The 26,882-nt window shown below is 36.3% G+C and overlaps 1 protein-coding gene across 1 annotated transcript; it reads left to right on the top strand.

Moving 5' to 3' along the window:
• The first annotated feature begins 279 nt into the window (after positions 1-279).
• LOC129001264 (cryptochrome-1) lies at positions 280-19,575 on the top strand. The gene is made up of 13 exons (XM_054428496.1): positions 280-351; positions 1,487-1,661; positions 2,488-2,660; positions 3,622-3,783; positions 3,900-4,007; positions 5,070-5,221; positions 7,594-7,686; positions 9,731-9,873; positions 13,787-13,917; positions 14,517-14,666; positions 15,056-15,153; positions 15,698-15,854; positions 18,501-19,575. The coding sequence occupies exons 2-13, from the start codon at positions 1,514-1,516 to the stop codon at positions 18,624-18,626; spliced, it is 1,641 nt and encodes a 546-aa protein (XP_054284471.1). The 5' UTR covers positions 280-351; positions 1,487-1,513; the 3' UTR covers positions 18,627-19,575.
• The last annotated feature ends 7,307 nt before the right edge of the window (positions 19,576-26,882 follow it).

Genomic DNA, 26,882 nt, shown 5'->3' with positions numbered 1-26,882 from the left:
CCGATATTTCTAAAGTGAAGCGTAACAATCGAACACAAAGTCTAGATCTCCAATCGAAACGCAGCCCTTAAAAAAATACAGTCAGTAAAATAAAAACAAGTCTGCAAATGTCAAAATAATCTACCTGTGGAATTTGTTTTATGTTTTCTATTTCTCTCATTTCATCATGGAATATAAAATACTTTCAGTCCTCCTTTGGTTATATTGAGATAAAATTCATCTAGCAATCAGTGATGGATAAAATGTTCTTGTTTATTGTTATTTGAAATGTGACAATAATAAACTTTAGCCTAGGGTTAACTTATGGAAAGTCATTTTGCTAAAATCTTTGTTAGAAATTTACTGATCAAGGTAAGAATGTAACTTATGTGATGGTTTATATCTTACTTATTCACAGTTAGACACGTTTGGCCATCACAGTACTTAAGTTATTGACACTTCATTAGTTAGGCCTAACCCCTAGGCCTAGTCCTTACTCAGTCCAATGCACCTAACATATTTTTTTGCAATAACCAGAATATTTGCAAGGCATGGCTTACTTAGTTATTGGATAATGTAGCCCAGGCTATGAAGGTGCTAATAATAAAATACCGTAGGCTATCAAAAGTTGTAGTGTTGGTGTCGGTGTCAGGTCTTATAACGTTTTAGGTGAAACGGGTGTCGGAAACAATAACCATTAGAAATATATTTTAAAAGGTAGTCATCTCTAAACTAAGTTAAATGAATGTTGCACGGATCAAGCCCCGGGTACAGTTTCTTAACTGGGTTACGTTAATATCAGTTTAAACTATTGATTGAAAATATTGATTGATAATCAATAAGGTATTCTTAAATAACTTAGGCCCAATCATATCAATTTTAAAAATGAAACTGTCATTAACTCACCTAACCTAACTAACCAAACTTCCTGAAAATGAATAACTTAAATCACATGAAAGTTTACTAATTGAATCGATAGTTTCAATTGATGTTAACGTAGCCCAGTTAAGAAACTGTACCCCAAGCCCCTTTAAGTTAGCCTACGTTCTTTAGGTAAGTAAGCTACTAATGGTAGCAAACTCTGGCTTAGGCTTAGGCACAGTTAGATCACCTCACTTAATTCCATACTAAAGATCAACTGTCATCATAGCGTATTTGAGTTTAAGTAGGTAACTTACACACCTAGATCACGTCCTCATCCCAATTCTTAAAAAAGCCTAGTCCAATAACTTAAAGGTTGGTTGGATCTAAAGGCCAAATTTAAATTTGCATTTGTTTGCATAACCTAACTTAAAATGTGTTTAATGCAGGCATAAATTGTTTCTCAGTTGTGTTTGATAGTGCCAGCATAAAGTATCGTCATTTATCCTAAAAGCAAAATGTATGCAGTGTCTAACAACTCTACGCTACAAGAATAAAACCCAAATTTTCACTCTAACTAACACTTAACTTAAAGGCAAAAGCCCTTCTTTGGTTATGATTTTTGTAAATTTCCTTTTATTTTCAGACTGAAAGTGGACTGTAGTTAACCGCAATGGAGTGTGTTACTCCGTGCAGAGTGGGTGTTCACTGGTTCAGACATGGGCTGCGTCTTCATGACAACCCTGCGCTGCTAGAGCTGCTGCGTGAATGTGATGTGTTTGTGCCAATATTCATCTTCGACGGAGCTACAGGACTATCAGGTAAGTTGAATATTGTTTTGCTTATGAACTGAGCTATACCGAAACATCATTGCCTTTTTTTTTCAAAAGCTAATAAGATACAATAAAAACACAAAAAGTTCAAATCCTCTGAAGACACATATTCTTTGAGGACTGGTAAAGTTATGCAAAGTCTGATTATTGAATTTGCTAATCTTACAGAATCTACCTACTCATCCCCTCAACTTTCATTCAAGCTGTCTTAAATGTTTATTTAGGGTTGACCTCTTTACCAAGCTTTGTCACGCAGACATGTGAACCCGTAATTTGCTCACCTAGTCAAAATTTTTAATTTTGCTGCCGAATCCAGGCTGGTTAGACAACGCCTTCAATCTCTTAGTCATCAAACGTCTTAGATAGGCTATAACACCTACCCAATCACTACTGGTACACCAACCCCATTCCCAGCAAATTCGTTCTCAAACACTTGTCACCCATGTAAGACACAGTTTCCAGCAGGCTTTGTTGAGTTACCTACACTCGCATAAATCGTGGTTGGAGTTTTTCTTATATTGCTCCTCCCGTTCTGATTATTGATAGACTTAGTTAGTTTAGTCCTTAACTTTCAAGGTTTGTTTTATAAACAGATTTATTTTAACGGTTTCATGTTAACCCTAATCACAATCGAAAGCTTGTCTGGTCAGCATTATTTTGGAGGCAAAGTTTTAGATAGGCCAAAGCCAACATTTGTTTTAGGCCAACCAAATTACACTCAAAAGAAATTAACATTAAAATTCCTTCTGTCTGGATGGTCTGGATCTGTCTTGCGTATATTTTATAGCTCACAGTTTTACCATTTACCTCTCAGGAGCGTCCAAGGTTTCATACAACCGCATGAGGTTCCTGCTAGAATGTCTGGCAGATCTCAACTCTCAGCTGTCCAACTACGGAGGCTGCCTGTACATACTGCACGGAGAACCTACGGATGTCCTACGGAGGATCAAACACACCATAGGACTGCACCGGCTCAGCTTTGACGAGGTAATTGTTTAGTTTAGTCTCAAAATTAAACTATGTGAAAATGACTACTAGTGTACTGAAATATGAATTGATTAGCATTTTAAAGTGTTAGCGCTCATGGTGGAAGGAAAAACATAGGTGTGCTATTCCCGTCATATGCCGACGTCACCCAGATTGGAAAAACCAGTTGACCATTTAGAAAAAAACTATCTGTGTGCCCGTTCTACGCACAGGATTTTGTAGTCAGTTGAAACCTTCTTATATTTAGAACAGCAGTTAGTTTGCATATTTCCAGATTTGCTGGCAAAACTATTATAGTACAGTATAAAGTATAGTATAAAAGTGTATAGGATTTTTTATTTTAAGGTATTAACAAGGTTTGGATGGTTAAACAAATAATGATCTTCTATTATGTTAAGTCTCCTAATATTTTCTAGGAATTGGTGGTTTCAACATACGTTTATACTTTACTTTGAAATGGCGACCATACAAATTGTAGGTATTTTAAGCCAAGTATGAATGGAGATGAGTGTAGGATAAGTGGCGCGACCTTGTAGTCTTGTTAGTGACTAAGGCTGAATATTCCTTGTTAATTAATAGCCCAAACAGCCAATGACAAGGGACCTACAGTTTATAGTGGAATTTGACAGAGTGGATTTTGTACCTTAATGGTCTGTCAGGAAAAATACTAAAGAAAAACAAAATAGGAACAGGAATGGATCACCTACAGTGCAGTTACTGCATTAATTAATATTTGGTCCACATAATAGTAGCATAGGTACCAAGCCGTTGGTTTTTGTTGATCAATGAGTTTGTCGACTCTGTGTGTTGGAAAATTAAAAGGGGACGGTTTTTTACAATTCATTATTATCAGCGAAAAGAGGATGAAAAAGATTGGGAAACTACCACACTATAATATAAATTTATGTTTGACTTTTGCTAACTTTGACAATGTTTTATAGCTTGTGTAATGATTGTCCAGGATTACGAGCCCATCTGGCACAGGCGGGATGCAGCTGTACGGCAGTTCTGTCAACAGGAGAATGTGCAGACTATAGAGAGAGGCTCTCACACACTGTGGGACCCGAGGATGGTGGTGAAGACCAACGGAGGAGTAGCTCCTCTCACTTACCAGATGTTCCTTGTGAGTAGCTTACACTGTGACACAGTAGTTTTGACGTCTTTGGATTGAATGTAAATTAGTCCTAACAGTTTTATTTGTTTATACAAGGTTTTTAAGCCAAATATAAATGTTTGCAGCACACAGTAAGAGTTCTTGGACCTCCCCCTCGCCCTGTGGAGGACGTCAGTTTGTTGAATGTGACTTTCGGACAGATTAGCTCTAGTTTTTCAACAGACAGCGTTAAGGTTAGTGAAAATTTTTAAGTCTTATACTCATACTTTTTATATATTCAAGCACCAACCTTAATGGGTTTGAGATTAATTTTACTAGTAACAGTGTACATTTATATTGTCATAATTATACCCTATGTGTGTGTTGATGCTTAAAGATGTGAAAAAATGTGTTACTTACTCCTGTGATCACCCAAATTATAAGTTGATGTTTGTCCTAGCCAACTTGACTACAGACAACTAACTCAATTTCTCAGTATTTTCCAAACCTTACAGAATCTGAATATAGGCCCATATATCCTTCTCAATATTTTATTTACATATGTACTTTTGTGTTTTTTTTTTCAAAAAGTTTGCTTAGGTAACTATAAATTGGTAAAAAAAGGTATGTGAATGGTACACTCAGTGTTGATAATACTAAGCTTTACATAACAATTCTTTGATTAGGCTGCGTACTATGTAGATGTCATGTCTTTTTCCGTTGAACTCAAAAATCCAATGTATCAATTTATATGTATTACTATTAACATAAAGAAACTTTCATTTAAAACTATTGTATGATCCCCATTTCAATTCAAAGTAATAAAGTATACAAGTAAAACTCAATAAAAACGACATAAATCTATAGGCTACTTAAATGTTCTGCAACCTCGTAAGCAACTTTACTTACTTAGAAACACTTCAACCTCATTTAAGCATGATTTTTAGTCAAGCCATTAGGAATAGAGGGGCTCTGACAGCAATTTCACCAGGTTCGTAAGTGACAATGATGATGTCTCTCCTATCGGACGATATGATGAAGATTTCACTGTGGCGAGTAACAATGATTATATCACTGCAATGACGGGAGATAATAGTAATGGTTCCACGATCTCAGATTACAGTCATGACTAAATATAACAGTGCAATAGATAAAATTTTTATTCTATATTTTTGTAAATCTGTTCCTATCCTGAAAATTAAGAAGGAAATAAAAATGCTGGTCCGTCCCAAACTATGAGATAAATCCCTTCCCTCCCAAGAATAAGTTTAGAAAATAGTTCTCAATTGAACCTTGTGGTTGGTAAATGTCCACAGATACACCATGGCGTGCCTACCCCAGAGGAGTTAGGGGTTCACCCGGAGACAGGGCTAGGGGAGAGGATGGTCAGATGGGAGGGGGGAGAGACCAAGGCTCTGAGACAATTAGAGGAGCGAGCAGCAGTGGAGGGTACAGCGTTCAGGCAGGGGTGAGTAACTAACGATAAAATAATATAAATAGATAATGATAAAATATATATTTTTCAAATAAAACCTTCTTGTCACCGCTGTACCAACATACTACCAATCTACCCAAGGCAGTAAAGTTCTGTCATCGTGTAGGTCATATGGGTAAACTATTGGTGACTCCCTTTATAAGTAGGGATCCTCCAGGCCAGGCTCTTTTTTTGGGTCTAGTCTAAAGATTTGGCCTTCGGATCTCAGGCCAAAATCGGATACGAGCCGGCAATGGTTAGCGGTCAACCTAGTACTAAGTGTGTGATTTTCATTTTCTATGTTCTGGTTACTGCAAATAAATTGTACGTTAAAATAATACCTATAATATAATCATTATTTAAAGTATTAATTTTAAGAACCAAATTTATATTATGTTGTATTTAATTACTTGTGCTATGTTTACTTTCTCTTCAACAGAAACATTGCTAAAAACGTAATTATATTGTTTCCCGACCGGAAATAAAAAAATATATATTTAGGCCTTAAAACGACCTTGGATAACCCGAGGGCTCGGATAATTGACAGTGTATACTACAGTATAACCATTGAGTTGTACCATTGACTATTGGATTAATAATAGTCTTTTATTAATAGTCAAAGGTAAAGCTTATAGATAGATAACTGAAGGAGTGACTGAAGCAGTGGAGTAGTCTAAATCCAAAATACATTAGAAATGAAAACCCCCAACCAAGTTTAAGTAAACTAGGTGTACAATGCATCAGTTGTCTGCTTGCAATATTGAGCGGAGCTAGCATATTAATCCAATACTTTTCTAAAGTCAATGCTACATCTGTTCCTAGTAAATGAGATAAAATACTTGCAGTATCCAATGTCAATGGTATATTTGGTTCACTTAAATCGAATGTCTACTTGCAGTATCTTTGGCCTATATACAAAAAAAATTGTTTTTCTTTTCCGAGTTCGTTTGGCTCTTCTAACCGACCAATTTTCATTATTGAGGTCTCAAATTGAAGGCATGCACGCAAAGATTTGCCATCATGCATCGGCATGATTTGATTAATTTTTTAATTTAAGATTACTTCAATTTAAGAAGTTTTTCACCAGTTATAATTATATCCTATATGTTTTGGTGTAAGAACCTTCAGTGAAATACCGGCTTTCTTTTAAGCTATTAGTTATTCAAATCGGACGAGTTTCAAGCAAACGCAAGGTGAACAACCAACATAAAAATTATTTTTCATAAGGATTTTCTATGATTACAAATCAATAGCTCCAGTATTGTTAATGTTTTTAATATGTTTTTGAATCAAAATAATCAGTATTTTATGGACTTTAATTTGAGCTATTGATTCTTTAAATCAGTTAAGCTCAAGATACTGTATTACTCAATCAAAAATCATAAATTTAACTATTTCTCGGATAATATATTTATTTTAACATTGCTGAGTAGCATGGGTCCTCTAGTTCTATTAATGGAATTCCTAATTTCAGTACCTATTCAAAGTCTACATTATTGAATGGTACGTCTAGTTCTAGGCTAGTACACATTAATGGAAAGTCTACTCAACTGTATGCCTAGATTTTGTTCAAATAAATGGAATGGCTATTTGGTTTATTTAAAGTCAATGGTGCATCAGCCTTATTCCGGCGACCATAATTATTGGTTATATTTATTTTGTAGTAAATTATGCTCAATGATATTAATCCGATTGTTCTTCCCTTTTTCTCTGTACGGTATTTGTAATATGCCATTTAGATGATTCGTTGACTAACATATGTTGCGACTCATGTTTACCTTTTTATTGTTATCTCGCAAATAATGTCATGGCAACCAATTAACCCATAAGGCCCATGTTAAATTTCCAAAAGTTTGAATTCACGTAGGGAAAAGCCCTGTAGTCCGATTTGTTCCATTTCAGATTTATACCTTCCCATGGTCGGTCACTATGATTGTGCTAAATTTGGTACAGATCGCTTCAGCAGTTCAGGAGGAGTATTTGTAAAACAAAAGCAGGAGTGTAGTATAAGAGCTTCGCTCCGCTCAATTAAATAATTAATAACAATAACTCACCTTGCCAACTTAAAGAATTAACAAAGAATGTTTCTGGTCATAAAATAGAACTATTTGTATCCCTATTTTACTCAGACACGTCTTAGATAGTATCTGTATATTTCACAGTTATTACGAACCAGCATTACGAACGAAGGCATGTAACTGTGTATGATTTACAAGACAATGTTAATGTTACAGACAGTACCTACCCAACCAAGCTCAGCCAGATTTGCTAGGTCCTCCTACAAGTATGAGTGCAGCACTCAGCACTGGCTGTCTCAGTGTACGCAGCCATGTAACTTGATTTACAAGACAATGTTAATGTTACAGACAGTACCTACCCAACCAAGCTCAGCCAGATCTGCTAGGTCCTCCTACAAGTATGAGTGCAGCACTCAGCACTGGCTGTCTCAGTGTACGCAGGCATGTAACTGTGTATGATTTACAAGACAATGTTAATGTTACAGACAGTACCTACCCAACCAAGCTCAGCCAGATCTGCTAGGTCCTCCTACAAGTATGAGTGCAGCACTCAGCACTGGCTGTCTCAGTGTACGCAGGCATGTAACTGTGTATGATTTACAAGACAATGTTAATGTTACAGACAGTACCTACCCAACCAAGCTCAGCCAGATCTGCTAGGTCCTCCTACAAGTATGAGTGCAGCACTCAGCACTGGCTGTCTCAGTGTACGCAGGCATGTAACTGTGTATGATTTACAAGACAATGTTAATGTTACAGACAGTACCTACCCAACCAAGCTCAGCCAGATCTGCTAGGTCCTCCTACAAGTATGAGTGCAGCACTCAGCACTGGCTGTCTCAGTGTACGCAGGCATGTAACTGTGTATGATTTACAAGACAATGTTAATGTTACAGACAGTACCTACCCAACCAAGCTCAGCCAGATCTGCTAGGTCCTCCTACAAGTATGAGTGCAGCACTCAGCACTGGCTGTCTCAGTGTACGCAGGCATGTAACTGTGTATGATTTACAAGACAATGTTAATGTTACAGACAGTACCTACCCAACCAAGCTCAGCCAGATCTGCTAGGTCCTCCTACAAGTATGAGTGCAGCACTCAGCACTGGCTGCCTCAGTGTACGCAGGCATGTAACTTGATTTACAAGACAATGTTAATGTTACAGACAGTACCTACCCAACCAAGCTCAGCCAGATCTGCTAGGTCCTCCTACAAGTATGAGTGCAGCACTCAGCACTGGCTGCCTCAGTGTACGCAGGCATGTAACTTGACTTACAAGACAATATTACTGTTACAGACAGTACCTACCCAACCAAGCTCAGCCAGATCTGCTAGGTCCTCCTACAAGTATGAGTGCAGCACTCAGCACTGGCTGTCTCAGTGTACGCAGGCATGTAACTTGATTTACAAGACAATATTACTGTTACAGACAGTACCTACCCAACCAAGCTCAGCCAGATCTGCTAGGTCCTCCTACAAGTATGAGTGCAGCACTCAGCACTGGCTGTCTCAGTGTACGCAGGCATGTAACTTGATTTACAAGACAATATTACTGTTACAGACAGTACCTACCCAACCAAGCTCAGCCAGATCTGCTAGGTCCTCCTACAAGTATGAGTGCAGCACTCAGCACTGGCTGTCTCAGTGTACGCAGGCATGTAACTTGATTTACAAGACAATATTACTGTTACAGACAGTACCTACCCAACCAAGCTCAGCCAGATCTGCTAGGTCCTCCTACAAGTATGAGTGCAGCACTCAGCACTGGCTGTCTCAGTGTACGCAGGCATGTAACTTGATTTACAAGACAATATTACTGTTACAGACAGTACCTACCCAACCAAGCTCAGCCAGATCTGCTAGGCCCTCCTACAAGTATGAGTGCAGCACTCAGCACTGGCTGCCTCAGTGTACGCAGGCATGTAACTTGATTTACATTATTCAATTACATTCTTGGTAATTTGTGAGTTGATGCTATTTTTCCAACCACTGCATTGGATGGTCACATTGCCATACCTGTGAACAGTACGCAATACACCAATATAGCTTATTTCCACCTTATTCGTTCTCATGCGTTTGCAAGAGGAAAGCCTATTCTCTCTTGCTAAATTAGCTGATTTCACTATTTATATAAAACACTTACATCTGGAAAGCAAATAACGTAACCTAAAAAATAGCAAACATTACCTAAAGGACATTTTATATACAAATTCAAATTTAATATGTGTGTTATGATGAGTTAATTAAGGTGATGGAAAAATCTTGCTATTATCGCTACTTTTTTCAGCTGTTGTGATACATTCATCCTATGCATGGTGCAAAGTCCTAAATCTGCCACAGTTGATACAGAAAAAATTGTTGTTGGCAACAATGGTCACCTACTACCATTTCCAAATTCCTGCTGTAAAGGTTTCCTGCCCTAATAAAGCTACCAAAATAAAACAAATAACACTGGATTAACACGGTAATGGTTTGTTTGACGTAGGTTCTACTGGCGTATCCATGATCTGTACTCTACAATACACCACGGCCATGAGGCAGCATGTGAGAACATCACTGGACAGCTGGTCTGGAGGGAGTACTTCTACACCATGAGTCTGGGAAACCCCAACTACGACAGAGTAGAAGGTACACCCACACACAACTGCCATTTACCCATCTAATTTATTTATTTATTTCATGCTTCAAAAACATAATAAGCAAAATACATTTTATACAAAGCTACAAAAGCCTCAGTAGGCTTGTCCGCAGGTATAGATAGAGTCCAGTTCAAAAGTCTATCTATCACACTAAATAACTGTGACTTCATTCGTGTAAGAGGTGTCAACTTTAGATACAATCCTGAATATCGCTCAACGGATCATCATCACGGATACGTTATCAATGCCTTCGGTGTTCACAGTAAAATATTGAATATTTAATGTCATTTAGAAACTATCATCGTCTTCAGGTATTGTAGCAAAATTCTGATCATCTCCCACGCTCATTTAGAATTATCATTGTCTGCGCTAATATAATGGTCATCTTCTGCAGTCATATAGACATTATTATCTTGCAGTCCAGTAGACACGATCATAGTCCTCTGCGATCGCAGCTAAATTCAGTATCATCTCCTGCAGTTGTGCAGACACCATTGACGTCTCTTGCGGTCCTGTAGACATCATTGACGTCTCCTGCGGTCCTGTAGACATCATTGATGTCTCCTGCGGTCCTGTAGACATCATTGACGTCTCCTGCGGTCCTGTAGACATCATTGACGTCTCCTGCGGTCCTGTAGACATCATTGACGTCTCCTGCGGTCCTGTAGACTTCATTGACGTCTCCTGCGGTCCTGTAGACATCATTGATGTCTCCTGCGGTCCTGTAGACATCATTGACGTCTCCTGCGGTCCTGTAGACATCATTGACGTCTCCTGCGGTCCTGTAGACATCATTGACGTCTCCTGCGGTCCTGTAGACATCATTGACGTCTCCTGCGGTCCTGTAGACATCATTGACATCTCCTGCGGTCCTGTAGACATCATTGACGTCTCCTGCGGTCCTGTAGACATCATTGACGTCTCCTGCGGTCCTGTAGACATCATTGACGTCTCCTGCGGTCCTGTAGACACCATTATCTTCTCCCGCAGTCCTGTAGACTTCATCATCCTCTCCTGCGTTCACAGCAACAACATTATAATTTTCCGCAGTCGTGTAGATATATCGCAATTGTCTCTTACAGCCACGGAATAATCCTGAATATCCCCTGCAGTAACGGAATCATAATCATTGGGTTCCACCATTGTGGAAAAATTCTTAATATCTCCCGGTTTTGTATAGACATCGTTATTGTCTCCTGCAATCGTGTAGACATTATTTCATTGTCTCCCACGGTCTCGGCGAAATCATAAATATGTCCAAAGGTCGTTTTGATATCTTCTACCGCAGTCAAGGTTTGCTGAAATATTACGATTTTAGCTGTAAAATGGGCCAAACCTGACTAGCTTCTGCCTTATTCTACCTCAATTTACAACTAAACATTTTACAGCTATTTCTTATTCAATGTTTTTGAACTTAGTATAATTTGATTGGGAATTAAAAAGGCTAAATGAAAGTGTCATTAAAATGTTTTCATAAAATAAGCCAAGTTTAAAAGATTTAAATGGCCACCATTTTAAAATTTTAAGTTAAATCAAGATGAATATTTCCTCTACCATGGGTCTCTTCTACCTTAACATACATACCAAGTTGCATAAACATCGGCAAAAAAATTCAAATATAAAAATGTTTATGTAAAAAATACAAAATGGTGGATATCCGGTTAACGAAGCAATAAAAAAAATGTTATTCTTGATTTTCTCTTTTTGACCCAAGGAATCACTACATATTATGTCCCTACCAGTAGCCAGTAAGGATTTAGGATTTTGCCGAGACCGTGGGAGACGATGAAACAATGTCTACACGACTGCAGGAGACGATAATGATGTCTACACAAAACCAGGAGATATTAAGAATTTTTCCGGGATGGTGGAACTCAATCATTATGATTCCGTTACTGCAGAAATATTCAGGATTTCAATGACTGTAAGAGACACTGACGATATATCTACACCACTGCGGAAAATTATCACATTTTTGCTGTGATCGCTTAATATAGTTTTAAATAATTTGTAAATAGTATGTTAATATGCCTCTGACGCAGTCTATCCGACATTGTCGGTCTAGGATTAAAGACACAAGCAGGTATCAAGTCAAGGGCGGGTCCAGGGCAAATTTTCGGAGGGGGCCATTCTATCGAGGGTGTCGGGTTATTCTAATTTTAGGCCAGCATGGCCACAACTCCCGGGGGGCTTGGGGGGTATGGAATACCCCCCATTGTGGGAGGGGGGGGGGAAATTTTGGAAAAGTTATACTTACAAAGGCGACATTTTAAGCACTCTGACGAAGAAAAAGTTTAATCTCTTGTAATCTGAAAGGGAGAGTTTAAATGCAAAACTTCCTTAAACCATTGATAAACCTTTTTCTGTTCTTACCGGCCCTGTAATTTCACATATCTATTTTTAAATGTTTTGTTTCATAATGTCGACGCGCATTGTATTCCTTTAACAATGATTGTTTCAGAAAATAAAAAAGTTCCTCGCTTACTACATTTTTGACGTTTTTAGTGCTGTTAAAAATCGACCATCAATCTTAATTTGCCTAAATAAATTAGGCTACAAAATAATATGTTAAGGCTCAAACTAACTACACAGTAGGCCTAATGAGCACTGTCTAAAAATATATAAATTTGAAATCTTTATGTTAAAAAATAAGTGTAGCAAAGGTATGTTTGTGTAAAAGAGAGAGGTCCATACGACCCGCCGGTGGCGCCGGCCTCAGTATCCCACCATTTTGAATGGTGGGCACGGCCCGTTTTTCCACCACACAGCGCGCCAGTATCCAGGGGAGTAGTATTAGATGATTAAGCATACTCTGTATTAAAGTTATAATATAGATGGTATCTGTACTACATTTCTCAGCCAGGCGGGTGAGCGTGCGACACTGCGACGTTGATGATGTATACCATTGTATACACTCGAACGCACATGTCTACGTGAGTGAATACTCTGTAGAAACGTCAGTGTGGTAGTCAGGTAGACATCGGCAACGTCGCACTCGTAGTACGTAATGGCGGTTGCTCAATCATGAGTCTAGACTAACCTAACTTAGAAAACAGCTAGGCAAAGCTTAAGCCTTAAACGCTTTCATTACTTACCATTCTAATTTTGTCATGTGCTTGTGCTTAAGTGGAGGGATGCACATAGGTTGAATCTTGTAAAACTGTGTTACTAATAAAAAAAATCGTAACAAAACAAATACTCAACTGACTACTGAGCCGCATTTTTTTATTTTTATAGTGGGTAGTAGGATGTACTGTATGACTGACGCACTGACGTGAGGAAGGCATAGGATGGTGGGAAACGGGGATGTGCACTGAAATTTTTAAGTCAATTTTTCAAATTATAAAGCTTGAAAAAAATAAAAAAACCTGATTCTCGGGGGGGGGGGGGGGGGGGGGGGGCATGGCCCCTATGGCCCCCTCTCTGGAACCGCCACTGTATCAAGTATCAAGTAAGTACCTTTTTTGAACACCCTGTAGGGATTGGTTGCCCACCACCAATCTGTATTTCTGTCCTCACACAAAGAAATATTTTGGGAAAAATCAAAGTAGTATCGAGAATTGACACATCAGTACTTTCAAGTTTTCACCACTCAAAATTAATTAAGAATTAAAAAGAGAAGCTTTAATCAAACCAAAGAGTAATTGAATTTTGTTTTGAGAACCAATGGCAAATTATGAATCAATTTTATACAGCAGATTAAAAGCACCTAGTTTTTTCTATTCCCGATTCTCTCCCTGTTGCAAAGCATGGAGCAGGGGACTATAGACAGCAGCTAGGCCCAGTTAGTATTTACTGATAAAATATTGCTGTATTACTTTAAATAAGTGCAGATATGAAAAATGTCTTCTTGTGAAGTAGGCAGCAACTGCTATTCTTTTTTTGAGACATGATTGTGACAGGTAACTCGATCTGCCTCGACATCCCTTGGAGAAACTCCCAAGACAAAACCACCAGAGAGATGATGGAGAGATGGAGACAAGGCAAAACTGGATATCCCTTCATAGACGCAGCCATCAGGCAGATGAAACAGGTGACTTAACCTTTGAAAGCTTAGAAAAACTACTAACAGTTAAACAGGTTGAACCACAAAGATTACTGAAATCCTCCTGACGCACAATGGAGTCAACAGTTAAAGTATTTAGTCTACTTGAGTAAAATAACACTTTATTAGATTCTTTATTAGATTCTGAGTTGGAACTAGAGTACTAGTCATCTGTGGTAGTGGCAACTTTGAGAACGACTCAGGCACAATTACTTATGTACTCTTCATTTAGCACTGACTCATAGTGGTGATTTTGGAAACTGCCTAAGTATTTAATATTAAATTCAAACTCAAAGGTGAAGCTCAAATAATTGCCAACCCTCAAATTACTAAACTAAAGATAAATCCTGTACCAGAATGTATAGGAAAAGTATAAAATCGACTTGATACCCTGTTTAACTCGATAGCTAAAGTACTCAACTCGTAAAATCACAAAGTCTTTGTGTCCATGAATGGTCAGCAATTGCATCTCAGGGATTGCTTTTGTTCCTCTCAGACTTATTGAAATACCCTGGATTAATGTACGTCAACTTTTTCTCTTTTGCAACTGTATGATGTTGGCAGAACAATTATATTGTTTTTTACAGGAGGGCTGGATTCACCACGTGGCTCGTAATGCGATTGCATGTTTCCTCACCAGAGGAGATCTGTGGATCAGCTGGGTAGAAGGGTTGCAGTTCTTTCTGGAACAGCTGATAGATGCTGACTGGAGTGTGTGTGCGGGTAACTGGCTCTGGGTAAGTCTGAAATATTCTACTTTACTTTCAATGTGAATGAGTGGGGGAGTACTTTTTAAGCACTCTTGATTCTAGAGATGATTAAACTTTGGGTAAATAAGGATTGATTATATAAGTTAACTCTGATTTTGTTGATCATAATAGCTGCCTCAGCTGTTTAGGCCTACTCAGAGAGCAGTGTTTCTAGTTTCTACCACATTAGTGTCAACTCCTCTATCACTGAATTATGCAAACTTTATTATTTGCATTTCTTAACTGTCCTGCCTTGTAATGTTCTTCTTTTGCACATTATTATGGGAAACGCCGCCAGTGATGCACAGTACTACAGCACTTGTAAGAGTGTTGTATAACAATTTACAACTTTACAGCTGTTGATCTGTACTCTGTAGGTGAGCAGCAGTGCATTTGAGCAGTTACTAGACTGTGACCAGTGTGTGTGTCCTGTCAACTTCGGTCGAAGGCTGGACCCCTGGGGACACTATGTTAAGTAAGTCCAGTCTCTTTCATTAACTGTATCAGTGTGATTTTTCAATATTTTGTATGGTAAATGTTGGCCATAATTATGAACAAATTTAGTGTACAACCAAGACCCCACCAGAAAATAAGGCCATGCTGCAGCGCAGGCAGCGCAACACTACGTCACAGTGGTGGTAATTTGTACTAAAGTAGCAAGACGTAAATTTAAAATTGTAAACAGCTTATCTACCTAAACATTTGGGATATGGAAGTGAATCTATCCACAAGTGTGACGTCATGGATCCTGCAGCATGGCCTTTTTTTCTAGTGGGGCCTTGGTACAACCTATCTTTTGGTAATAACTGATGTAGTACATTTCAATGAAATCACATTGTTGCTCTGTATTAATTTATGAATTAGTTATTGGTACACCATTTGTATTACAACTTTTGCACACCGAAGAAAATCAATAGAAATATCATCACACTTAGCCTGTTTCAAAAATGTTTTGCTAAAATAATACATTATGTATGGTTGTTAATTGGAAATAAAACAACGTTGTTTTGTGTGACCAGACGATACGTGCCAGAGGTAGAACATCTCCCAGTAAAGTACATCTATGAGCCATGGAAGGCCTCCCTAGAAGAGCAAGAGAAGGCCAAGTGTGTGATAGGACGAGACTACCCAGAGAGGATAGTGAACCATCAGCAGGCATCTCAGGCCAATAGACAGGTAAGTCACTGTTGTAACTTGGGTATCTAGGTGGCTGTGAGGCAAGTACATCTATGAGCCGTAGAAGGCCTCCCTAGAAGAGCAAGAGAAGGCCAAGTGTGTGATAGGACGAGACTACCCAGAGAGGATAGTGAACCATCAGCAGGCATCTCAGGCCAATAGACAGGTAAGTGACTGTTGTAACTTGGGTATCTAGTTGGCTGCAAGGCAAGTACATCTATGAGCCATGGAAGGCCTCCCTGGAAGAGCAAGAGAAGGCCAGGTGTGTGATAGGACGAGACTACCCAGAGAGGATAGTGAACCATCAGCAGGCATCTCAGGCCAATAGACAGGTAAGTCACTGATGTAACTTGGGTATCTAGTTGGCTGCAAGGCAAGTACATCTATGAGCCATGGAAGGCCTCCCTGGAAGAGCAAGAGAAGGCCAAGTGTGTGATAGGACGAGACTACCCAGAGAGGATAGTGAACCATCAGCAGGCATCTCAGGCCAATAGACAGGTAAGTCACTGATGTAACTTGGGTATCTAGTTGGCTGCAAGGCAAGTACATCTATGAGCCATGGAAGGCCTCCCTGGAAGAGCAAGAGAAGGCCAGGTGTGTGATAGGACGAGACTACCCAGAGAGGATAGTGAACCATCAGCAGGCATCTCAGGCCAATAGACAGGTAAGTCACTGATGTAACTTGGGTATCTAGTTGGCTGCAAGGCAAGTACATCTATGAGCCATGGAAGGCCTCCCTGGAAGAGCAAGAGAAGGCCAAGTGTGTGATAGGACGAGACTACCCAGAGAGGATAGTGAACCATCAGCAGGCATCTCAGACCAATAGACAGGTAAGTGACGGTTGTAACTTGGGTATTTAGGTGGCTGCAAGGCAAGTACAGTCGTGGCTTGATAGTATAACAGAGCTATAAGGCCGAGAATGTGTTTGATTAAAAAAATGTGTGATTGTCAAGGTTTCATCTTTCTAATTTATTTGGTCAGAATGATACGACTATTACCTTACCTTACCTCCTTGGCCATTGAAACCTCAGAAGGTTTTGCCTCGCCAACTTATAATACCAACTATAATACGACTGTTATAGCTTATTAAAAGTGGGCTATGCAATGACGTGTAAGATATGTGTACAATACAATACACGAGACGAGATTACTTTTTGACCGAGATTTTTATCGAGACAAGAATAAAAAAAAATTAAAAAAAAAAAAATTAAAAACGCCTGCAGAAAGTCAATGCAATACCCGCAATACAGGAGCGTGTTGTAGTTGCGTTTCCTTTTCGAAGGCGTTCTTATTTAATTAATTCTTTTAATGTAAATATTACTTTAATTCTTTTAATGTAAATATTACTTTCATTATTTTAATAATATCTATCTAATATATAAAATTCTCGTGTCACAGTGTTTGTCTGCAAACTCCTCCGGAACGACTTCACCGATCGTTATGAAATTAGGTGTGTAAATTCTGTAGGTATGCGAATCGGACGTAAATTATTTCCCGTTTCGAAATTCTTAAAAGGGCTCCGCCCCAGTGGCTCTGGAGTTCCCCATGTTAACCTTATGAGAAATGGAATTAATGAATCTTAACAGCTGTTTCAATTAAACAAGTTGGTTCTGTTCTATGATGTTCAATAGCATGAAAGTTACAAGGATTACCAACAGGGTGCAGCACTATTATTTCTTTTACATTTATGACAACAGCTAATTTGCAACCAAAAGGTGAGTGAGCGTAGCGAACGAACTTCAACCTGGAGGCGAGTGAGCGTAGCGAACGAGCTAACCTGAAGGCAAGTGAGCGCAGCGAACGAGCTCCAACCTAAAGGTGAGTGAGCGTAGCGAACGAGCTCCAACCCAAAGGTGAGTGAGCGTAGCGAACGAACTTCAACCAGGACGTGATTGAGCGATGCGAACGAGATCATCTTGAAAATTAAACGTAACGGTACTTTCTTTCCATCTTAGGGGAAACCTATAACTTAGGCGATACGAAGTTCGCCGGGTCAGCTAGTTACTTCAATAACATTTGAGAAGTTTTGTTAAGTGTAAGCAGTGTGAGGAATGTTTTATTACTATAAAAAAAGTCAAAACAAGTAACTATTTTATAAAAATTAATATTGCTTTTATTTTATGATTTATTTTATTTTAGGATAAGTTGAACTCTATCCTAACTGATATCACCATGTTTCCTAATCGTAGGCATTTTTAATAAGTTAGGCATGATTAATAAAAAAATGTTATGCTGATGTTATTTAATGAAAGATTGTAAATATCCTTGCCTATTATCATTATTTTAGTATTTAAACAGTCATCTAACAATGTTACAAAATCAGGTAAAAATTTTGAACGTGCATTTCCCGTTGTGTATGAGAAGAGAAATCTCGTCTCGATCTCGTTTTGAAATTTTATGAGAAATAAAAAATCTCGTCTCGTCTCGTCTCAATCTAAAAATCCAATCTCGTCCATCCCTATTATTTACACGTAAAAAGTCTGTGACTGTGTATGCTTCTTATTTTTCAACATGAGTATATGAGTGGAGAGGGAAGAGGATCCATAGTACTGCTTGCTTACTTTGTTACTGCCGGAAGTGCATCCGACCTTCGATTACCTCACATTGTGAAGTGTTGGATTATGAAAGAAAACCTCTACTTTGCAGATGATGGTGAGGATAAGAGATTCCATGGTGGAGTCTCGGCCACAGCACTGTTGTCCTTCCAGTGTGGAGGAGGTGCGTCAGTTCATGTGGCTACCAGACCAGTACTCTGGACACACTCATGTTTGAACACAACACAGCAGGTTGTAATAGTACTCTCGGCTGATAAGACTTGTTTTCATTAGGTGTGATTTTGAAATGAGATATTCTTTATATTATTAGACAAGGCTATGGCCACTTAGGCCTTCTTGGATACAGTAATCCTACAGTGACAAAATACCACTGTGAACAAATTGCTACTATCCAGCTTTTTCCTCCAATCCCCCAGCATTTTTTATTTACATCTGTTTGCCACTTAGTTAGTGAATGGTCTTCCCTGTTTAAATGATAATCGTCTTGTTTATTTGTGAATGGATTTGCTATGTGTCCATACAATAGTATTTTTGAATAGGTCCAACTGAAAATGGTTTAAAACTAATTTAGGGAATTCAGTGTCTTACATCAGATAAGATCTTAATCAAAATAGTTTGAGGTTTGAGATAAAGATCTCTTACTTAGCTGATCAGCTGCCTTGAGACAGTAGGCCTGTGTGATAACTGTCTTTTCCTAAAGTAGTGCATAGGTGTAGACTAAAGTTCATCTAGGGTTTAGTAGAGATTTTACAGAAATATAAAATGAGACTAAATATAGACTGATAAATGACAGTGCATTATATTTTATAGACATATAGACAATGACGATTTATAAACTAGAATCTCGATTGGGAGTTATTACTATGTTTTTATCTGAACGGTTAATTCATAAGTGTCGTAAGCCTTAGAAGCGTACCTAGATGTTGTGTATTAAAATGTTTACATAAACTATTATTTGGAGAATAGAGTTTATACACGTATTACACCGTAGATTAAGTACATTGTTGTATTATTGTTTCTTGACCAACATTATAGAAGGTATTGTTTTTTTCCTCCTTTGCTTACTATACCCTCTTATATTGTTTTAAAATGTTCATATCTTTTACCCAAGTTACCAGACATAGTTTTCCTATAAAAAAATCTAGATTTAGGCAAATAATCATGAATGTAGTATATTGAGTTACATTTTAGTACAGATGATATTATATTGAAATAAATATTTATGTATACCTTGTCTTGTGACATTATTGTACCCTTTTAAATGTGGTAATTGATACATTGTAATGAACTATAAGAAGCTAACCCCCTCTTGAGGTCGATGAAGACCTCAACTTACGGACAACTTGCATATTTAGAAATATCTTTCAAAACTGAATAACAATACCTTAATACAAAAATATTAACATTTTGTTCCATTAGTACAAAAAACCTTTTACTATTGCTTATTTTCACCTTGTACAAGTTTGTAGGGATTATTATGTACAGGAATAAACTTACGGACATGAAGTTAAAATAGCAATATTTCACGGTTAAAATCAAAGCTGATAAAATTACTGTGTAATGGATTTTGAGTGATCCATTATAAAGTAATTTGATATGTTCTGGTTTTTATAGTGCACTCAACACTTTTCTAACATGACAGTCTGTTGGTGTTGAACCATAAAAGTTCAACGGGGAGGAAAATCTAGTTTAAAAGAGGTTCAAAGAAGTAAAGCTGGTTGACCCGTGAAAACCTTTCCTGTGTCAATAAACCTCAAAGGGATCACAAACTAGAAAAGGGGTTAAGGATGGTCTTCAGTGTTTTATTTGATAGGTATAGGGTTGTTGTTAAATCTTTTCATTGTAAGATTAAATACATTTATTTCATATGATTGTTAGAGTGTGTAACTTTGTCACTAATTTAATAAGTATCTAAGACTAAACAGAGAAAATGAGAGGTCTCTCACATCTCTTCCGGGCGAAAGACAATATTTTATTATTGAGGAAAAAATCTAATTATGTGGCAATGTTTTAAACTTAGAGCAGAGCTAAAAAAATAGTAATGTAGTACATTGAAGCGTTGCTGTATGCCAAATGGTTACGGAGAAAATTCCAAAAAAACTTTTAATTCAAAATTTCAATGTTTTCTTATAGTGAAGAACTAAACTCAAGTAGTTTGCTTGTGAATATATTGAGATAGAATTTGGTAAATTTATTTATTTAGTACTAATCTATTACGTTTTGTGTTATGTTTTAAGGAAATATTTTATGTGAAATTCAAATTACACAAATGGAAATTCACTTATTCTGCAGGTTTGCTGCGGCGGGGGTATTAATATGTATTTTGATTTGGCCACCACATGGGAGCCAACCGGTACTTCCATTTCTGTACCAGTAGCAGTTAAAAAACAGACATTTAATCTGTTCATACTTTTTAATCAATACGTAACACGTTATACATTTTTTTAAATGGCCAAGCCCTAACTAAAAACCTACCAGAATTGCATTTTAGTGCACAATGGAACTAAAGTTTTTTATATGTAGGTTTGCACTATTTAGACCATACTAAACAACCTTCACCTTCACATTATGTAATTATTCAAAGGAGTTAACTAATTAAGATAGAGTAATTGAATAGTTAATTACCTCAATAGAGGGATGATTGTTGGGCATTACTATTGGGCTCTGGGATAGTAAAGGTAAATGGAGGAATTAGACTTGCAAATTAGCGTTGAGCCTGCTGCGAATAAGCTATCCAAACTAGAACTAAAGTGTACAGTATGTATGTACATGCACAGAAGGGTAAATACAGACTATAATACAGGGTAAATACAGGTATATACTTGTACAGTTTGTGTAGATGGTGATAAACTTATAGCACAGATAAAAGAACCTAATACTCTGCGCTTCTAGGTATATGTGTCTTAATTTGTATGAGGTTTACTTATGAATAGTAAAGTGGTTAAACATGTATGACATTTTGAAACCATAATGAAGGAGTCAACCCTTTGAATTGAGGGCTATAACCCTCATTTTCTAAAAGCTCATCACACATGTTTTTACTGTCATGAATGGAAAGTCCTTCACAAACACTTTATCTCTATCATGTTAACTTCTTGATAACAATCTACAAAAACAACTTTTACAAAGTGTAGAATATTTTGTGAAGAATCAGGAGACCATTTATACACAGAGTCTGACTGTTCAACAAACATTCCACATTTCAAAAGTGTTGACAAAATTCAACTACATATTACACATATAGCTTAAAATCCTGGATATTACAACCATTTTGGACAACTTACAAAACTGTGTACACTGGATTGGCTTTGAATTTAATTTTGATTTTTACTTTTACCGTAAAAATATGTGCATCAAGTGAAGCTGCAGTCAACAGGTCAATTGTGACAAGGATGCAATCTGATTGTCAGATAATCTGACATGTAATTAATTGAATTTGTCAGTTTAAGTTTGACATCGGAGTAATATTAACTGCCAATCTATATGACGTTTAATGTGATTTGTCTAATGTCAAACGGTAGGAGGTGTTACATTTTTCAAACAGAGCTTTAGGTTTTATATTACTAGTTAACCGCCCGTGCTCCGCCACGGGAATATTGTCAGCAATAAAAGACATAATAATTAACAAATACTGTTTATCTTTGTATTTTATTTAGGGGCTGCTTAATTTTTTACATGAAATAGAACTGATTTGCCTGTTTAAACTATTTTATGTTAATCAAACTGATATATCAGTTTAACCAAATGAATGTTTGATATTAATTCGAGTTTCATTTGAAAAATAAATAGTATATGAACTGCGCAATGCTGGTAACCTAATAAGCAGCTACTTATGCTATAGAGATAATTTGTTCCAGTATATTTCTGTATTCGTTGTTTTTTTCATTACATTTGATGTAAATTTTTAAGAGAGGAGCTTGTCTATGTAAGATTTAGTATAAAACCCTGTATCTCACCACTACAAAGTAGTTATCTTCATGAAACCAATTTGATTGTAAAAACAGTCCTGTACCGGTAGTAATGGTTGCAGTAAGTGTAAGCTTATTTTATAAATTACTGCAGACAATTTCCAACCAAAAATGACTATAAATTAATTGAAAATCACCACCTTATTGGTTATTGTACACCTACACAGCTTTAAGCAAAGAATTATTACATACAGTTGCAGGGAATGGTAATAATCTCTACATTACCATAAAATCTTCTATCAGAGAAAGCAAAAAGGTAATGTAGATTGGGCCAGATGTTAAGTTTAACAAGCTCGGGATATTGCAGAGTTATCGCAAACTGCTGCAATATAATGTTTGTCTCTCTCATGTCGTTACACACAGCTGGTACGTGATTTAAAGGGAAACTCAAGTTGAACATTTATGGCGTTCTAAAACTTCACTTTCCCTTCATTATGTCTGCCATTCTCCAATCCTTTTCTGATAACAGTTTCAAACAGAATGCAACTTAGCAGTGTTACAGGTGATCTCAATTGGTTAAGGACATCTCCTCGGAGTGGATAGGGCTACTTTACAGCAGGTCGAACATACACTAACATTCTAATAATATAGTAAGAAATTATTATTGACGTGTTGATAATTTTAACTTTTTGAGCAATGCGGTTTTCACTAATATAGGAGGCAGTTTTAAGATACACCCCTTCAAAAAAGTGTTGTGTAATTATTAACTGTTGACAAAATTTCCAACAGTTGGAACTTTAATAAAAAAATTGGTCCAAAATTAAGGCGTTGGCGAGCTCACAAAAACCACATTATTTGTAATGGTTTCTTTAATTACAACTGTTTTGTGTGCTCATCCTCACCTCAATTTTGAAACAATTTTTATGATTATAGTGTCAAACTGCTGGAAATTTTGTCAAGATTTCAAAAACATTTGTTATACAGGTTACATATTGGTTGTGACCATAGGTGGATAGGCTTTGCCACGTTTAGCATTTATTTTGGATACAAATTTACATGTATTTCTTATTGAAGGAGTATTTGTAAATGATATTTATTAAATCTTGTAAACGGTTGAACCGAAATACTTATATTATATAATTTTCTCGTAGGAAATTTAATCTTCTACAAAAATTAGTTGTATAAAAAAATTGTATAGTTTCTGAGATATTTAGGAAAAACCTAAAAATGGTACATAACAGCGGTTATTTTGGACGCCATCTTGGATTGAGAAAATGACACCCTATTTTGAGGTTACTATATCATCTTTCAAAATATATTAAGTTTTCGCCTAAAAAAAATTACATATCGGCCTACACTACTGTAATGTGTTGTACTGAGGTTCTCTATTACTGTACCTTATACCAACCTATGCCCGACAATATTTAAACCTTTACAAGGTAGGATATGGCTACATAATTTGGATTCAAAAATTGAAGAATCAACTTTTTGTTCTTTAAACGCAAACACAGTTTTTAATTCACCAACTTGCCATTGTCTTGAATACAATGGTTCATCATTTTCCCACCAGACGCTTCAATGAATGCAGAGTTTCTTCATTTTGCTTTCAAGACTGTGATTTGCATAGAGATTTACCCTATTCATTTGATTTTCGTACACTGTCACTAGCATTAGCATACAAATTGTGACTTGTTGTATTGTTGGTGAACAGTATTAAAACCAAGGTTTGAAAAATACCTTAGTTCATTGAAACTATTTCACCAAATTATAATGTAACAAAAAATAACTAGTACCTAATAACACTTTTTCATCAGAAAATCATTGCATTTAAAAGTAATAATTTTCTGAATCATTTTTGTACCTAATCATGGTAGCAGTTTTTTTATCAATATTTTTTATTTATATATATTTTTTATAACCTCCATTTTTATAAAGGAATTTTTATTTGGACATTTAGTTTCTAGGAGTTTATTAAATAGTATATCCTATTCATTTTGATTTATTTAAAGAAAAGTCTTGCATTTCAGTTTTGTGTTAGCTTAAATCCACAATGAGCTATCAATATTTATAGCAATGTGCTCTTTTAATTAATCATGTGAAAATTGCAAATCACAATAGTGTTTTCTTATGTGTTCAATCCATTAACAGCTTTTTACTTGTAGCAGAGATATCTTGGCTTGAACTCATCATTTCCCAAATCTCTGTAGCACAAATCCTACCTTTGACTGGGGATTGGGAGCATCAGACTCATGTAAAGATATGATTACAGCCGGATAGACATCATATTATGTAGGAGGATAGGAAATGTAAAAGTGGGAATTGTATTCGAAGCTGACATAATCATAATTCCAAAATTGTGAGAGGCATTGAAAGTTTAGTTCTCAAAAGTTGATTTTTTACTTTCTCCCCCTATACATAGTATATGGAAAAAGTATTGTTTTCGTAACAATTTTGTAGTTTGAGTTTTAAGTGGAGTGGATATATCTATTTAGAGTCCCCCTGAACCCAAAACAAGTGGTTTTCACAGTGATGTCTGTGTGTGTGTGTGTGTGTATGTGTACAGAGACAGACCACACCTGTAGTCCGATTTTGATGAAATTTGGTATGTTGGTACTGATCCATGGTATCTCCAAGCGTTTTTAAATTTTTTTCAATTTTGATTTTTAATGGGGATTTCCCATTAAAAAAACAGAAAATCAGATTTTCTCATAAAATGGCCAAAACGATTTTGATAAAAATGTTGTATGTTATATATAGTCCTTTAGATTCTAAACAAAATGGTACAAATCCCATTACTGTAGAAATTACAGTTAAAAAAATATTGTAACTTATGTTATTTTCCCATAAAAAACCCATAAAATTAATAAAAATCTGATTTTAGAAAAAAAAAACGGTTTTGATAGAAATGAATGTGTTATGTTCCTTATAACAAAATAAAACAAAATAATGCAACCCCAATTACTATAACAATTACGGTTCAAAAGTTATTGCAACTTTTGTGATTTTTCTACAAAATTATCATAGTTACTCCCACCGCTTACCCATGCGTCAGATTGCTGATACCGTTTTTAGTTTGTGATAATTTTGGGAAGGTAGGATAGGTTGGGCATTATCACTCTTTCTTGTTTTAGAAATTCTTTCACATCATAAATTGTAAAAGAGTACTGACTGTTATATTTGGATCAGACAAACTTAAATTAAACAACAGTTAAGAATTATTTCGATGTTAATAGAATTATATCTCTCAAGAATTAATAATTCATGACACAACAGTAGTTGTCAAAACACAATAGAGATGGTGTATAGACAACAATGAATGTTTGTTTTGACTTGCTCAACAATAGTTTGTCATTTCCAGGCAGAATGCATTTTACTATTTTAGTGTTGTTCCTATTTTGGAAGTATTATGTGTAGAATCTAATTTTATATATTTTTTTAAATATTTGTGTTTTAGGAGTGCAATTGACTCACTGATCAAGATAAGTAGAATTTTTAATTGTAAATTTTCTTACTTGTAAATATTTGTAACTCTAGTATTATTGCTTTTCCAGTTTTTCGGAGTCCTTGGAGCCTAGACGTTATAACTCATGTAAAAATTACAAAAGTAGGAAGAAAATTTCAAATCCCACAGTACACTAGATATTTAAATTACAATCACTTTGATAATTAGCAAAAATATTTTTGGATGATAAAATACCCTTCAATGGCTAAATAATCCAAAATGGCCACTAGCCTCCAAGGACTTATCTAGCTATCGAATAACTGTCTATCTTCTCATTGTCCAGGTCAGCCAATCCCTAAGTAAAAACTTTGTAAGGAACCCTCATCGACTATGTTATCCTTTGTTTTGAGTCTGCTTTGCACACACAATACCAGACATACGTCATTTCTCATTTAAACTTCATAAGTTACACCTCACTTCAGAAGATGTTTAGTCAAACTGTTCTTACCTCCTTTGTAGTTGTGGATTTGGTTATTCTGACCTGCCTTGAAGAATCTAATGCCGAAATACGACATTTTCTTTAAGAAATGTTGGTTTCCAAATGCTGAGTTTTTGTTTGCATTGGCCTCTACAGTATCCTATAACCTCTTGAGGCATATAGTTATAAATACAAATCTGTTGTGTGGATCAAACCTAAACATAACTCTTTGAGGAAGAGTGTTTTTAGCTTATGAAAGGTTGAGAGAAATGTACATAACCGGGAACTAAGGGGAAAAAACATTAATGTTAACAAAAAGAACAAATATATAGGAATTTACTACAGTTCTGTCGCAAATTTTTATTTTTGTAATTAAAAAGTTTTTTAACCTCATTATGACTTAGGTAGTAATAAAAACATCACACTTATGAATGTTCAAAAAACATTGCTTTCTCAATAAATTTGAATACAATTTTACTACTTTTTTATTCTATTCAAACAAATCATTCATAAAATTTCAAAATATAAACATCATTTATACAAGATCATAAATTTTATACTTTAGTTTATTCAAATAAAGGTTTAACATCTATTATTATTAACTTGTTAAATTTATTTTAACTTTATTGTAATAAAGTTGTGCTA

Source organism: Macrosteles quadrilineatus, unplaced genomic scaffold (assembly GCF_028750875.1).
Source record: "Macrosteles quadrilineatus isolate MER2022 unplaced genomic scaffold, UCM_ALF_1.0 Scaffold_8__2_contigs__length_117827958, whole genome shotgun sequence".
Taxonomy (NCBI): domain Eukaryota; kingdom Metazoa; phylum Arthropoda; class Insecta; order Hemiptera; family Cicadellidae; genus Macrosteles; species Macrosteles quadrilineatus.
Note: the sequence above shows the minus strand (reverse complement) of the source record. Positions and strands in the feature narration are given on the sequence as shown.